Source organism: Diorhabda carinulata, chromosome 5 (assembly GCF_026250575.1).
Source record: "Diorhabda carinulata isolate Delta chromosome 5, icDioCari1.1, whole genome shotgun sequence".
Taxonomy (NCBI): domain Eukaryota; kingdom Metazoa; phylum Arthropoda; class Insecta; order Coleoptera; family Chrysomelidae; genus Diorhabda; species Diorhabda carinulata.
This window is the reverse complement of record NC_079464.1, coordinates 14373807-14391539: the sequence shown is the minus strand read 5'-3', so window position 1 is coordinate 14391539 and position 17733 is coordinate 14373807. Positions and strand designations below refer to the sequence as shown.

Here is a 17733-nt window from a genome sequence, read left to right as displayed (position 1 = left end):
TAAATAATTAATATTAATGATAATTTTAACAGTTCCCATGCCATAGGCAACGATCTAAAAATCTCCTAAATCATAAATTTTATCCACTTAAACAAATAGTACCTTTGTGTTAAGAAATCGATTGAAAAATTTAATTTTTGCTATCTTTAGATTGTATAGGTCGTCCCTGTAAAAGTTTCGGATGGTTAACCATTGGGTATGAGCCGCCCCTGGCTTTCGGATAGTAGTGTAAAATTATTTATCTCGTCGAAATACGTGATAAATTCTTTGTAGATTGATATAGTTTTGTAAAATCGTTTCTGTATGATAAAATCGTTCTACTGGTTGATGGTTGACAAATAAAAGAAATTGCTAAGGGCAAGTTTTGTTTCATATCTTATTAATTGCAATTTCTGGCGATGATGGCTATAATTTGACGACAAAAAACATTCTCGATATATATATATATATATTGGAAAACCAATTATAGAACATATAAGTGCCTTCTTCTAGACCGTTAATTTTTTTCTATTGGTTTTAGACGCTTGCGTAAGAACTTGATAAATTTTTCTTAATGATTACTATTAATCAAAAATGTGTCAAATTTGGCTCTCCACGAGTATTAACTTTTTCTATTAAAATCGTTAAATTCAATCGTGAGGCAAATAAACTATACTAGAAAAAAACCACGTCAAACATTTCTAACAAATTTTTCTTTAATTTCACGTTATTAACAGCTAATACAAATTTGAATATTTTATCTTTTTCAACTAACTGTAGCAACAAATACTATTTGAGCTCCTTTAAAATATTTATTTCAACATCTTACATTTCTCAATCTTGAGATTTTCTCTTTCAGATCATCAACAGCTTCATATTTATAATATATTCAAAACGAATAATTAATTACTACTGTCTTTTTATTGAAAATATTGTGAAAAATGTAAGCAAATATGACAATACTTCACTGATAACTATGACGTTATAGTGAAGCTCAATTTAATACAGTATTTATTTGATTTATAATTTGATAATAAATACAATCTTTGAAATACAATAAGAAACAATTAAATCATCTCATGTTAAGAATCATTATTCTATAGAAATTACAAACTGTCTCTTCTGGTTTCGATAGCATTAACGAGTTCTTAAAAACTTCTTAGTACGTCTATATGGACTCTAACAGTTCTAGGAAGCATATTTCAAGCATAATCAATAGTCAGTTAACCACATAACATCCTTACACGGTTATTTCTTCTGGATTTTATCTATAACTATCTATACAACATTCAATAGCATTAATGAGCTCTTAAAGACTTCTTATTAGATCCATATGTACTCTAACAGTTCTAGGAAGCATATCTCAAGCATAATCAATAGTCAATTAACAACATCACATGCTTACACGGTTATTTCTTCTGATTTTTATTTATAACTTTCTATACAACATTCAATAGCATTAATGAGCTCTTAAAGACTTCTTATTAGATCCATATGTACTCTAACAGTTCTAGGAAGCATATCTCAAGCATAATCAATAGTCAATTAACAACATCACATGCTTACACGGTTATTTCTTCTGATTTTTATTTATAACTTTCTATACAACATTCAATAGCATTAATGAGCTCTTAAAGACTTCTTATTAGATCCATATGTACTCTAACAGTTCTAAGAAGCATATTTCAAGCATAATCGATGGTCAGGTAATAGCATAACATGCTTACACGGTTGTCTCTACTAATTTTATCAGTTTCTACACAATATCCCTGGTACTAACTCTTAAAGAATCGTTGCATTCTCCAGCTGATCCGACAAATATGTCCCAAGGTTATTCAACAGAGCTCATATTAGGAAATTAAGCAAGTTCAAACGAAGGAAATTATTTTGTTGGGTTAACAGAGCTTCCTGCATCTGAGCATCTTCCATTGGCTTCCTTATATTGTAATTATTTTGACGCTTATATTGTTCTAGGATTTCAGATATTGGTGTTCATAATCTATCAAAAGATGCTTAGATTCCTAAAGGATGTCTCACGTTTCTTTGATTCCTGGTATTTATAAAAATGACCATAACCTCTTCTAATTAGTTTCTCTACGACAAAAAACTAAAAGGATGCTAAACTTTCTCTCCTAAAAATTTTGTTTTTGCCTCTATAATTTATCCTGCTAATAATTTTTTTAGAGTTTTAGCTCTATATTCTAGCTCAGTTACTTTATTTTTCATTCTATACAGAGGTGAACAAAAGTAATGGAAAAAAAAAAATTTTTTTAATAATAATAACCATTAATTCCAATTGGTACTAACATCAATTACAACGCTGTCAGTTTTTTTCAAAATTAAGTTATAAAGATATTTAAATAAGAGAAATTTTTAAAAAAGAAAAGGCTATATCTGAGTTTTCGTAAATATTTCCGACTATCTACAGGGTGCTCTGAATAAAAGATAAATTTTCACTTTTTCTGCTCAGTTCTGTATATAGCAAAAAATGAAGTAACTGGTTTAGCAAAGAAAACACAAAAATTTTAGGAAAAAGTTTATTTATTGGTCAAGTTCCTCTAAATAGCCATGAACTGGACATTATTGGGAAATCTTTGACCTCCGAGCCATTTTTCCAAGCCTGGGAACAGAAAATAATCCGAGGGAGATAAATTTGGCGAAAAGGGTGCATGAAGTAGCAATTCAAACTGTAATTAATTAATTTTGAACATTGCAATAACGAATTTGTGAGCTGTTTTAAGTTTCGAGACTGCTTGAATTACAAGCTTCATTAAGATTTCCCTAATTTCTTCGGTGTGTTTACTTCTTGTATTCGCATTTTATTATGATGTTAACGTTCGAAATGCTGATATCTTATATACACATATAAACCTTAATGTATTTTATTTATAAATGTGGAGACATAAGAGGAGCTTTTGCGGCCGAAATGTCCATCTAAAGTCGTCCTGGATAGTTTACTCCTTACGGCTCCCGCGGGAAAACTGACCCTACGCTATTATTTTTCACCCTTAGCTTCGGCTTTTGCATATATCCTTCTCTACGACTTTTTTTTAACAGAAGTTGTAAATTTCACTTTACCGGTATTTTTGGCTTTAACATTAGAAGTAACGAGAAATATAAACCTAACACCAAATATTTATATATGTTTAGAAGTTGTGTAACTAGATTTTGTTCATTATTTTATTATATATAACAATTAAGAATCTTGAATGAACTATTCAATTTATGGAAAAAACTTCTTTAAGGTCATTGGTTTTAACAAAAACACATTCACATCAAAAATACTAACCATGAAAATACTTTGGAAGTTAATATATAAAAGTTGGAAAGCAAGCTCTATATGTGCAATTCTTCAAGGATGGACGAATCTGAATCTGGAGCCTTCGCTAAGTTGAACTCAATCACTTTGCTTTTATCTCATTCCAAATGAATGTTTACTGATCTTATATTCCATAATTTCCTTAATAGACCTTCGCTTAGTCGCTATAAGATACTGATTCACAAACACTCATCATTTTATAAGCAAGTTCTATATGTTAGAGCAATTCTTCAAGGATGGACGAATCTAAATCTTGAGTCTTTGCTAATTTGAACTCAATCACTTTGCTTCATGATTTTTCGATGAAAATTTTATATTACAAAAACCTTATCATTGATTATTTCCGAAAATATTAATTTCAGAGACCTAGTGTGACGAAACGTCTTTATAAACAATAAAATTTTTTATAAGTTTGTTGTTCTAGCTTATATCATTTACGAGATAAATGCAAAAAACGCAAATTTCATGGAAAAATCAAATTTAGAGGCCTGGACTACCTCTTCGGTTCGAGTAAAGGCTTGGCCGCAATTTTGTAGAGCATTCAATTATGAAAAAAACCCGTCCATAGTCGAAGCCATGCTATGAGCTGCCACTATAAGAATATAAAAATAAAACAGTTTCTCTGCAAATCTTTACACTAAAGGTGTCAAACTCAATTTTGCAGAGGGTCATATATTATACTTTGAATTAGTAGGTGGGCCAGAATGAAAATTAAAAAAAAATGTATTGAATTATTATAACTCTTCAAATTAAACTCCTTACAAACAGCAAATCAAACACAGTGATTTACCTTTCCATTCTCCATGAAAAAATATGCAATTTCCCTTTGAGACTGAAAAAATCTGCACTCACATACCTTCACAATAACTACTTCTTAGTACAATTAAAATCCTTCTCCAGCCGTATCGCTTCGATTACTCGACTCAACTGACTCAAGTCGCGCCGACGCACTCGTTTTATATGGATAAGGAAGGTTCTGGTCTAAACTCGAAACGCGTGGAAGATTCTATCGTCAAAAGTAATAGGATATTTCCGCGCTTGCTACTAAGAGATGGCGATACTGTCTTGTCTAGGCACACGCTGCTCTTGAAATTACTTTTAAACGTCCATAGATTTTAAAGTACGAGTATTTAAAAAATCCCTAGAGGAATCGTAGTCTAAAAGCTCTAAAAAACATGATTATTCTTTCTGTTAAACATTGCGATCGCGGGCCTTATGGATACGGCCTAGAGATCGTAATCGGCCCGCGAGCCGTATCTTTGACATGACTGCTTTACACACTTACCACGAGGACTTAATATTAATATTAAGAGCCCAAACTTTCAGGTAATTTTTTTTAGATACACATATAATATAAAATGTTAATACAGAGTGAGTTTTATGTATGGAACGCCCCAAATTATCTCGGAAACGGCATGTACGACGTTTATAATTTTTCTTGTTAATTATATAATTAAATGTTTATTGACGAAAAATAATAATAAAAGTGATTATTTTCTGTTTCTTTTGACAAGTCGTCATTAAATAAGCATATTTGAAAAGATCAAAACACGTGCATAGTAATTGGTTTTGAATATTTAAATAATCTGCGGTATATATCGAATGCATTTCTTGATGATAGCTATTTAAATATTCATCTTGCGTAGATTTTCATATTCTCCATACATGCGATATCACGTAAAATATAGATTTATCCATTTCTTTACATGCAAATATCATAGGGATTCCGATCTCATTTAATATGAACAACTTACAAAACCGAAAAACTTCAATATACACTAAAAAACGTTTTTTTTTTTTTTGTTTGCAGCTGAACTACGGCCTAATACGAGGCTAGAAAAATCACCTCCTACGCCTGTTTCACATAACGGTAAGTAAATGACAGATTTTAATTGTTATTTATGTCACAATACTTCGAGTGCTATAAACACTTTTTTCACTAGTAACATACAATATTTTTTCTACGTTCATGAAAAAAACTATCGGTTAACAACAAGTTAGGAACTAGCAATTAGGAAAATTCAACAACAAAACATTATTTGTACTATTAATTTCGAAAGTAAAAGTACAATTGTCGCAATTTTCAATATTAATATTTATAATTTTTGAGTTCTACTTATTGATTGTTGAATTCTTTAAATGTACTAGTACTTGCTATCTGTACGTTGTCATTTTCTTCAGCTTGGAATATTTGTTTTGCAACATTAATTGATACTGTCGACGATTTCTATCCTCGATGTCGTTTGAGCTCTTGTACATCTGCTCTAGTATCTGCAAGATGTGATGCGGATCATCACCTGAAGAAGTGATCTGTATATAGCTCAGGATTCTTCAAATTTATAATTTTTTTAACGGTATTTTAGCAAAAGTAATTACACCATAAGGACAGTGCACTTTTCATTTCGGTAATTGCTTACGTGGAATTGGATTAGAACGAAATTTTATGTATTCACGGTATATATCGATCAAATTTAATCCTTCTTCAACCTCATCTCCAATGACAAAACCTCAGTTTTTGAACGTGGTACTTTTATAATTAATATTGAACATATTTCTTACTTGTCTTAAAATTGCTTTTTTTAATTGTGAACTTCCTTTTGCGACACCTTGTATATTGACGACAAGAACAGTAGATGCGACTCCCAAGTTCAATAAAGAACGTAGATTCCAGGAAATATGAGTAGATAGTTGCATTCCAGAAATTTTGCAATTGAAATCGATTTTGATCAGATTAACGTCATGTTTTAATATTTTCAATCATAATATTTACACTATCGTTGTAAACGGCTATTACTTTTTCATTTTATACAGAATATAATAAAGAATGATACAGAAATCGATTATAATATGAAATGTGTTATTTGTATTATTATTTAGTCAGTGCCGTTTCTTTTGGTTTTGTTTTGAGCCATACATTAGTGGCACCTACAAAAATAATTACGGAAAATTAGGTTGATGTAGCGCGTGAAAATTTTTAATTAAAAAGTAGCCTAAGTGAAGTGGTAATGGTGAAAGATGGATCTTTCTTTGTCTCCGTGATGTATAATTTTGTAATTTTTAACTGTGCTCCGGCGACCACCACTTTCTGTTAATGCTACATAATAAGGTTTCTGTTTTTAATGACATTCAATTTTATCGTTATAATGACGTTAGTTTGTATATTTTCGCACAACAGGATTTTATTCACAAACAACAAAAATCATATACGAGGGTTACTGCAAGAATTAGAAGAAATCATTTAGTACCAATTCGATGTTTTAACTGTTCAAAAACGTTTTGTTTCATCTGATACGTGAGAGTTTGCATCGTGGTGATTCCTGATTTTTTCTGGCAACCAAATGCTGGTATACCATTCTACGTTGCTCTAATGGAACGCTTACAACATGACCAGTTATTCCGAAAAAACAGGCGGCCATTTGCTTCTAAATGCTTCGTGGATTTTATTCGTCTTGATTCATAATCATAGATCCATGATTCGTTGTATGTCACAATCGTTTTTACAGCCAAATTTTCATTCCATATTGAATGTATACGAATGAAACTAATGACCAGGAACTAGTATAATACCAATTTTGGACAACCTTGGGTACAATGTAAAATTTGACATTTCCATATCAGCGCTGTCATATCTCAAAATTCAAGTAGCAACCCTCGTACATACTTAAAGATGTTTATATATTTAAAAATCAAAAAAACAATATAGATGTTTCAAAGATTATTATCTATTATTATAAAGTCTTGGGATCTAGCAGTCTAATATGTATCCCAAACTATCTTTCACCAAACTAATTATTCAGTCGATCAGTAATCCTTTGTGAAGAATGAGCAGGTAGCAGTTTTGCTAAAAGAAATGAGTTTGTCAACCACCCATTTAAGAGGAAGTTCGTCTCTGAAAAATGAAAATTCAGAATATTGCTCTAGCTACTAATATCTTGGAATGAAACCATGCATGATTAAAGACCTTAATTCTCAAGAAATAAAACATTTTTTGGGAGTAGAAAAAACGAAAAATCTATAAAACCTTTGCTTAGAATCATAATATACATTCTAGTGGTGCAAAACTAAAAATAGAGATGTCGGAAGCTAAGAAAATAGATTTCTAGCAAAAACCACTTGAAAGATCTAAAATGAAAAGGATCTTGAAAGCTAAACGATACGAAATATCATAGATAAACAACTGTTCCGATTACAGCTGTTGAAGAAACCCATCGAGTGGAAGCCATAAAGGCTAGTGCGCTTGTGGAGAAAAGAAATAGCCTTGTCAATGTTAGTGGAAGATCAATTAGGTAGAAAAAGAAAAGATAAAGGTCAAAGTCATAAAATAGTAGATGTACAAACATCACTGATTATAATATTGTATATTGGTCAAATATGTCAAAAGTTTTTTCTAATATCTTCATTTTTTTATGATCATTTGTTACTTTTTCATATTTGTCAATATTTTCTCATTCTATGTATCTAATTGATTCTGAAGAATGTCAACCAGTGCCAATGTTTAATGTTTAATCGGCTCTGTTCCCTTCGTTGAAACCCTATCGATTCAAACCAAGCTGTTGGGCGATTTAAAACAGCAACAAAAGACTTTAAATTGTAATCCATCGTAAAATGGCGTGCGCCTAGACCCTTTCAAAAAGGGTTATATATATATACGCGTTATACGGGGTTAATATGGTTTTTCCATTGGTTGACAAGTCGACATAACAAAGCGGTTACCTTTAACAGATTAGGGTTACTGTTCAACAACAATGTCTAACACGAGGTTATTCAAAGAGATCATCAATCTTGAGATGACGTGGCGGTTTTTCGAAAATTTAGCAAGCCTCGCATTATACACGCGCTCATAGCATTCATTATCATCGCATTAAAAGATCCGACAGTCAATAGATAAGAAATAGATGATTTTTTTTCAATATTGTGGTATTTCACATTGTTTCTTGTAATGGAAAATGGATTTATCCAACTTAAAAATGGAAAATCTTTTGGTTAGATAAAGGACAGTTACCACAAACACATCGAAAATAGAGATCGATTCGAGCGGAAAGTCTTGTTGTGAATCTGATGAAATTAAGAAGCGAATTCTCGAAATGACACCATAAACCAATAGATAAAATCATGGCGTGTGAACCATAACCAAAAATAAACACCTTTGTACGATCTGTCTCAAAATTTGAAACCACTCCTTTTCTGTGGGAATTTCTGTTTTAAATTTCTCAATAAATTGTATTTTGGAGTAATTTGCAGATATTTCATGGGAGTAGGGAAGTTGTGATGATAAATAGCCTGGAGCTCGATCCTGACCCTTAGGAGATGACATGTTGTGAATGAGGAAAAAGGAGCTTACCATTTTCTGAAACCCTGAAAGTTCTACCAGACTGGAAATTGAAGATGAATGATATGTTATAATGTAGATCACAAATAAATTTATTCAGTATTCCACTTCTGGATATAGATCACTCAATAAATCGTGTGACTGACACAAAGATGGCGCTGCCATACTTTCATGAAGTGCCAACTTTTAAAGGATTAAATGTAAAATTTCAGGACATTTCGATTAGTCAGAAAAAAGCTACAGCCATTTAAGTGAAACTACTTTTTTTTTCAAAACAATTTAGTGTATTAATTTATTATTGCTTGTTGATGAAAAAAAAAAATACTGTACAAACTTAGCAATGGCTTCCAAAGTATTATCCGGATTCGCTTAATCGAAAAGAACCATTGGTTATTGGTTTATTGAATTTAAATGAGTTCGTACAGACACCGATGATGCTGAATGCTCTGGTCGCTAAATTAAAGTAGTTACTCCATAAATTGGTTATAACTAATCGTCAATTATGCGTGAATATTTGACCTTGAGAAATATTTTTTCAAAGTGGGTGCCGCGTTTACTCATACTCGATCAAAAACAACAACGTGTTGATGATTTAGAACAATTTTTGGTGATGTAAGTACAAAATCAGATATTTTACATCGATGTGTGTCAATCACTTCTCTCTGGAATCAAAACGATTATCTTCTGAGTGGACTGCAGCCGATATACATTCGAAACCATCGATGACTACTGATTTAAAATAAAAGCTCAAATGAAAAAGAAGTTGTTGAAACTGAAACCGATTTTGAGACAAATCTACAAGCATGGCATCTAGAAGTTGTAGAGAAGCGTTGAAATGTTTGTATTGCTCTTGAGTATATTCTAAGAAAGACTAAAATGTTGTTATGAGTAGATTGATGATGCAAAAATTCGATTGGGCATTCAAAAGGAGTCATCTATTATGAAGATTATAGAGAGATATTTAGAAAACGATATTTGGACCTGATGTATAATTTTTAGATATCAGGATTTACTGACGAGTGAATTTCTGAGTTATAGGTAACACGTATTGGGTTATGGTTGTTAAAATCACGTACATAGAGTATATTAAAAATTACATGAAAATAAAATAATCGTTGAATATTAAAAAAGGACTTTTCATTGCTTTTCTTGCTTTGAATTTGTACAATTGTTTTCCAATTTTTTCTAAGATTTGTATTAAGGTTCAGAGATGAATGGCAACTTTTACGTGCAAATTTTTCAATTCGCATCGCCATAAATTTAGCTGTAACGAGTTTTTTATGTATTAGAAGGTTTTTTCTATTTTTTTGTAATCAACGAACAGTAATTAAGACATAATTCCTAGAATAATCAATCTAGTCATATTTAACGAAGTCTTGCGTATCAAAATCTTTTCATAAAGGTAAATAATGAATCTAAAAATGAGAAAATATACAGAGTGTCCTAATTAAAACACGTATATATATATATATATATATATATATATATATATATATATATATATATATATATATATATATATATATATACATATATCGATCTTCAATCTGATTTTACAGTAGATTAAGAAAGAGGAAGTAAGTTTAGAATTAGAATGAATCGGGGCTTAACCCTAAGGAAACATTAGGCTTCTAAAAACCCTAAGTACGGTAACCCTTTTTAATAAAGAATATGTCACGTGCCGAGGGTTAAGAAGCACGTGTCGTCGTTTGGTGAATTATCCGACATAATAATACATATTTTTTATTTATGGAAGATGATAAATTCGACACAAATATAGAAAAAATCATTAGGTATTCAAAATATATTTATTGTCTCGATTTGAGATATTATCTGATAGTAAATCTGTTTAAAATAACAGGTGAGGATTGACCTTTCAATCTATTTCGATGTTTATCTACATATGAATTGACTTTGATATGATTATATTAATTTATAGATTACGTACAACATGAATATCCACTTAAAAATAGGTTTTAACCACAAGAAATCATTTGCCCTTCAATCTTTCATCAATTTAGTTATTCGTAGATGCTCCAAATTTGAAAACGAAGTATATAAATTGTGCTACAGCACAATAAGTAATGGAAGATATTGAGGAAACTGTCTTAAGCAAAAACAGAAATAGGTGAAAACGTTAATTTTTAACTGATTATTTTAACTAATGTTCTATAAAAAATAAATCCAAAATCGAGACGATTTATCGAGGTAAACATAAAAAAAGGTGTAAGTAGTGAAAATTGGAAAGAATTCAAATCATATTGTCTTTCGAACCTTCTACGAAGTTCATCACGTCCTCTTAAAACACATCGGACATTATAGTTTTGTTTCGAGTTAAAAAAATGACCACAGAGTCTCACAAAACTTTAGATAAATCAGTAAAGGAACGATTGATATGTTTATAAAAGAATCATTGTTTCGTATCCGTTGTTTCCTTAATAAAATAATTCTTAATATTAATATATGTTCTATTTGTGTTTCTTTTTTCATCTCCATTATCTATCTCCTCACTATTTTTTTATTCTTCTTAATTATACTATTGTCAGATCTAAATCGAATTGTACCAACTTCTTGTTATTCCATCTATTTTATTAACATTTAATGCGCTAATATATTTTCTAACTCACATTAACTTCTGACATCTTCAGATCGAGATCGGAAGATTTTAAACGACCCTCCTACTACTATCGTTTGTTTTTTCATTTCGCAAATTAAAAGTTTAATCGCTTCTATTTGATTCTCCTTCGTAAACTTGTTCAGTAATCTGCTTATTCAGAACTTTTTCAATTCGAATTCGTTCCAAAAGAACAAAGTTCACTATCTACGCAATGGGAGTTGCATAATGCTGATTAAAAATTCGCTCGTATTGAAAATTCAAATATAATCTCAGTAATTCATCTTGGACTCACAATTCTGCACCAGTTATAAAAATACAGTCGAAATAATGGACATTTTCCAAAAAAGACGTACTCGAATGGATACAATAATCATTATTTCGACCAATAAAGGTACAGCTACAGTATTTTGACGTTAAAAAATGGTGATTTTAGAAATTAGAAGATCGAAACGATTGAATGAAGTCTCTAATTGAGATTTTATGTAAAAAAAATGTCTTGTCTTGTTCCCTTCGTCCCCTACGAGAAAACACTGGAAAGGACAATAAATTCGTTTTAATAAAAATGATGAAATTTAAAGTTTCGCTACCAGCCCACCCTCTAACGTCCATTCCATCGATCATAAGTGATTACCAGTCCTTTTTCTCGTTACTCGACATAACAGCATTTGGAGGTGATAGAGGGGACAACAAGGGGTGTAAATTTTTAGGGCAGCAGACATTAAAAAACTGCGATAATCCATGAAAATACAACGTAATCGATTGTGCCTGGTCCATATGTGAAATATGATTAGGTTCTCTATAAAAATCAGTTTCATCATTTCGACCCTCTGGTTATAAAAATAAAAAAAATTTAAAATATTCTAGTCTGCAAAGGGTGCATAATAGGTTTTTACAAAATTTTCGCATATATCATTTTATGCTGTTAAATAATATCAGATAACGGTTTTTCCAATAGAATTAAATGATGAAATAGACACGGGAGATGAAATTTTAAATTCTTAACCCTTATAAATAGCCCTTAAAAAATTACGAATGTCGAGCGTAATATTTAGAAATACAAAAATTTCCCTAATGGACTAGTATTCATAATGTTTTATTGATTTGCTTCAATTCCATGTAAATAATTGGTCAAACAATTCTGAAATCAAATCTTTCATCTGACAATTCTCGCTATAGAAAAGCAGCTTCCAATCAAGGACTCCATCCTTAAGGGCGCCTAAAGGAAGATTTTTTCCATGTTTTTGGCCACTGTGAATACATTTGTTGTCTCAAGCTCTTTAGAAACAACGAGATTTTGGTAGAATGTCCTCGAGAAGCGGTGGTTCCATCAATACAAATCGCACCTCCGCTCAAATAGTGTAATAAGTAAAAAAAAAAGTGTAGATCATCCATAATCCAAATATACACTTTATGCATGAATAGGTGAGATGAGTTTTGTCGAAAAAACAAAAAAATCTCCATCAAAAACCCGCTTTTCAAGGGACACTCGGATTAGATGAATCAAGGAGTGTTATTTGACAGAAAAGTGTCATGCTTAAAATTAAGGATCGGAAAGTAATCAATGGTAACCGAATGAGGTGGATATGTAAGAAATATCAATCAAATCAACCATCCAACAAGAAGATAATCGGTAATTTTTTGAGCCTTCCTTTATCATGACAACTTCTGGTGGTTTTAAACGTTCGGACTCGAAAATTTAATCTCTTAAAAAAAGTTTTTACCTATCCGCATCAACCTTATATTAAGATTAGATTTAGCAACTATTGAGAGAATTTGAAAATGTAGGACTCACTATAAATATTGAAAAAACTAAATTCATGGAGTGCAAAACAAATAGAATGGGTGCAAAAATATAAGTCTTGGTTCAGTCATAAACGCTCAAATATATCCAGACGTAGAAATCAAAATCAGAATTGAAATGGCTTGAAAGGCATTTGTCAAGTATTCCTCAAACAGAAATCTGAGTCTCCAGGTCAGAATAGGATTCATGGAATGTTATGTTTGGTCAGTGCTGATGGAAACTTGGACCTTGAAAACTCAAATGATAAAAAAACTTGAGACGTGGCTCTATCGATGCATCCTGGATATACCCTGAACTGACAGAATCACCAACGACGAAGTACTAAGACGCATTGGTCGCAAAAAAAGCTGTTGGTAATTGTTAAACAGAAATCTAAAGTTCCCTGTCAGATTAGGATTCATGGAATATTATGTGTGGTCAGTACTGTTGTAGAAAGTGGAAACTTTGACCTTGAAAGCTCAAATTATCATAAAATTTTGACGTGGCTCTATAAACACATCCTGGAGATACCCTGGACTAATCACCAACAATGCACTGATCTCACGGCGAATATTATTGCAGTGGCCAAAATTAATGAATGAAAATTTGAATCGATACTTCAAGCACCCTATTCTCCAGATTCAGCTCCCTCGGATTATTTTCTGTTCGCAACTTAAAAAAATGGCTCGGTGGTCAAAGAGTAAACTAAATAAATAAAAATGTGACAACGATCTAAAATATATGTCTGTTTCCTGAACAAAAATATTATAAAAGAAATCGATTGGTGTAGAAACGACTAAAAAACTAGTTGCAATAATTAATGAAACGTTGAAATGCGAAAAGATATTTTGTCGACAAACGGCACGAGAAAAACTATAAAATAAGAGACAAACATTTGGTGAAAAAAAAAGTAGTGTATAAATTTATTAAGATCGCGTTCTTAGCTGCGTTCAACATTTCACGGTTTTTATAGAATCGAATTCTGTTACGTGTATTGAATACTAAAATAGTCATATTCAGATAGGCCTCACTGACTTCCCTACTGGCATTTAAATAGCCGCTACGACGAAATAGTACAGTCGACGTGAATCATTTTTTTTATATATACGAGATTCAAATTATACAAGAGACATTCTTATTAATACATAGGGTGATTCATTAAAAAGTATTTTGAATCTCGGTTTTCAAGTTTTTTTCGTCTAGATACTGATTTGCATGGCATTGGACTATATTTGTAGAATTAAAAAAATTGTCTTTAAAAAACTGTGCAAACTACAAACAGTTTTTGATTTAATATGCTGAATTTCAAATGACAGTCATACCAATAGTATATTAGTTGAAGAAATTAGAGAATGAAAAGTCACTGCATTAAAGAGGAAAAGAGGAAATCGAATTCAGGATGTGATGAGATGGTTCATAGAACGTAATCGAGATTGGGGAAATTATGTCAGGAAACAGACGGGAAAAATGGTGAAAAAAAATTTGAAGAAACTTAGATTTCAAAACCGGAAAGAAAATTTCAATATAATTATATTTTGTTGATGAGTGCGACAAGTTAAAACTTGCAAATACCTAATTTGTTTATTATTCTTCAACTGTGAGTTATGTCTTCGGTGTTTATGATTATAGTTTAGTCCCCAGTTAGCCCTGTGAGATTAAAGTACGTACTTTTTGAACCAAGATATCTTTTCGTGAAGTTCGTACACAAATCGTTTCCATTCTAGAAAATTCAGACTGCTAAGTTTTGTAAAACCAAGGAACTATCGGTCGTCGTCCATTAAATGCAAGCCTTCGTAGTTTAGGCAAAAGTAACCTAATCATTACCACCGAATTAAAAATAACTCGACGTATCATGGACTACAAAGACATCGGGTGCTTTGTGGCCTCGAAAAACCACAACCGCTGAATATAAACGAATTGTATTGATCGGTAAACGTGATCGACGACTCAGAGATAGTAGCTCAGATCACTGAATCTTCTACAGTGAACACGAGAATGATTGAAGCTGATCTTTTTGAAAGCCGCAGCTCAAAAGAAGAACAGATGTTAGATCCAGTGTAGTTTCGAGTGCAAAATACAGTGGAGGCTCGGTGGTGGTTTGAGGAGGTTCTAGAGGAAGAGCAACTGAATATCTGGTAAAAACTGAAAAGATTTTGAAGAAAGTAGGCTATGAAGAATATTAAAATAAAATGCAGTACGTTTTGGCCAGCACCTAAATTTATCTTCTGGTATGACAACGATGGCAAGCATTTCTGGAAGCTGTGCAAAGAATATTTGAAAAAATTGGAAGGGAAGAATATACTGGAAGTGATGATTTGGCCGTAACAATCGCTCGACCTCAACCCGATTAAATTGTGGGTCAAATCGGATATGGAAATCGGAAAACAGTGTAGTACTAATGAGAGCAAAAAGGGATAACAACGATTAATTAAAAATACAGATATCAAAATCGATAGTGTTGTTTTTATTTGTTATGTGTCATGGAAACTAAAGAGTGGACTTAAACTTTTGACTGATATAAATAGTAAAACTGTTAGGAGAGTATTTATATAGATTTTATCAAAATTTTTTGTAAAATCGTTGAAATCAAGGGAAAATTCTGGGTAACATCAAAAATTTCATGAAAAAACGCTGCCTTGACCTTTTTAATTTTAACATTGCGTGTGAAGTACATAAATATATAATAAAAAGCAATGGCTTCTTAGAGGATACTAAACCCACTCTCTCTGAGAATATATACAAAGCAGGATTTGAAACTTGAATACGTTCAAAATTTTACAATTTGAAGAAATGAACACGAAAATCAATTTAAACGTGGTTCTCTCATCCATGACGCTTATTATTTGGAAATGGATTCTGTTAATACCGTTCAAATAATACAAATTATTGTATTATACGATATTTGAGGTTTAAAGTAGTGCGGCGTTGTCAAATCTAGTATTTAATCTCAATTTTCAAGAATCTATTCGTCAATTATTTGAAAAAGAAGCCAAAGTAAAAAGATGCAATTTAAGTTGAAACAGTTGTTAATTTCGACATTTTTCATAATGGAGAATAAGGATTTTGACAGATGACTTTGTAAACATGAAGGAAACTAATAATATTATGAACTTTTGGTATAAATCCATATCAATTATTTTCCCTCAATTAACTATAGATATGGAGATGTTCTTTGTCTTTGAATTTTTATTACTAAGAACAAAAATTTGCTTGACGTTTTTTTGTATAAAACATCCTTCGTACTATAAATGTTCTTTGCAAAATATGTAAACTAAGGTTTGATTTTTAAGTCATAGAAACGTGACAAAAATACAGTATTCCTCTAAATCATTTTTCTCAAAAGTTCTCGTAGCACCTGACCGCTGTGAAATCTGAATAAATTTTACAAAAATCTACAAAATATTCAGATTTTCTCCGGATTTATACTTTGAATAACAAAACGGAGATCATCGCAAAAATTCAAAGGAAACACATTATGGTAGATCGACAACATTCAATAAAGATTTTGGTTTATATTTGGCGGATTTCGATAGCTTCCAAAATCACTAATTGTGAATAAAATCAGAATTTATTTAACAGATTTTGGTAGCTCACGTTATTTGTAACATACACGATTATCAAAATTTTGAATAAGTGCTTCAAACATAAATTTTTCATTCCGAACACACTCTTCACACCATCACTAGTTACACTACATTATACACTATACTACATATACACTACACTATACACTACACTATACACTACACTATACACTACACTATACACTACACTATACACTACACTATACACTCCACTATACACTACACTATACACTACACTATACACTACACTATACACTACACTATACACTACACTATACACTACACTATACACTCCACTATACACTACACTATACACTACACTATACACTACACTATACACTACACTATACACTACACTATACACTACACTATACACTACACTATACACTACACTATACACTACACTATACACTACACTATACACTACACTATACACTACACTATACACTACACTATACACTACACTATACACTACACTATACACTACACTAGACACTACACTATACACTACACTATACACTACACTATACACTACACTACCAACACTCACAATTACACTGTTTGACGCGCGTTTCGATAACCAAGTTATCATCTTGAAGAATTAACCTTCAGCCTCTGAAAACGATAATTTGTTTATCGAAACGCGCGTCTCACAGTGTAATTGTGAGTGTTGGTGTAGTGGTGGTGTAAACAGTGTGTTCAGTATGAATATCACTAACGTTTCCTAAATTCTCTAAATATCTTCTAACCTATAAAACGTATTATTATCAATGACGTTAAAGTTAAAAGTCTCTTACTTCACGTAATAACGCGCAGAACACTTCCGTATATCCAGATTCAGCTCTTCAATTTTACTACTCAAATGGAAACTGTCTATACAATAGTTTGTCTAGTACGAAGGTTCTCTATCATACTAATTCTTAAGTCTGCCACCAATGAGCTTAGTTTTCTTTTACAGGGTCTTAAAGCTCTCCATTGGTAATGAATCGTTGTTCACCTAACCTCTAATCACTAGATGCTAGATAATTACTGTAAGGTGGGTGACCAAAACGTTATTTCAACTTGGAACTACGTGTCGTGGATTAGAACCACTCCAGATGAAAACAAATCTCCTTGTTTGTTTTA

General features: G+C 31.6%; 1 protein-coding gene across 2 annotated transcripts in view; it reads left to right on the top strand.

Moving 5' to 3' along the window:
• LOC130893740 (protein nubbin-like) overlaps positions 1–17733 on the top strand; it is a 154834-nt gene that overhangs the window by 115073 nt on the left and 22028 nt on the right. For both annotated transcript variants that reach the window (XM_057800075.1, XM_057800076.1), the window contains one exon: positions 5109–5168. In XM_057800075.1, the coding sequence (XP_057656058.1) occupies positions 5109–5168 (60 nt within the window). The remainder of the gene's footprint in view (positions 1–5108; positions 5169–17733) is intronic.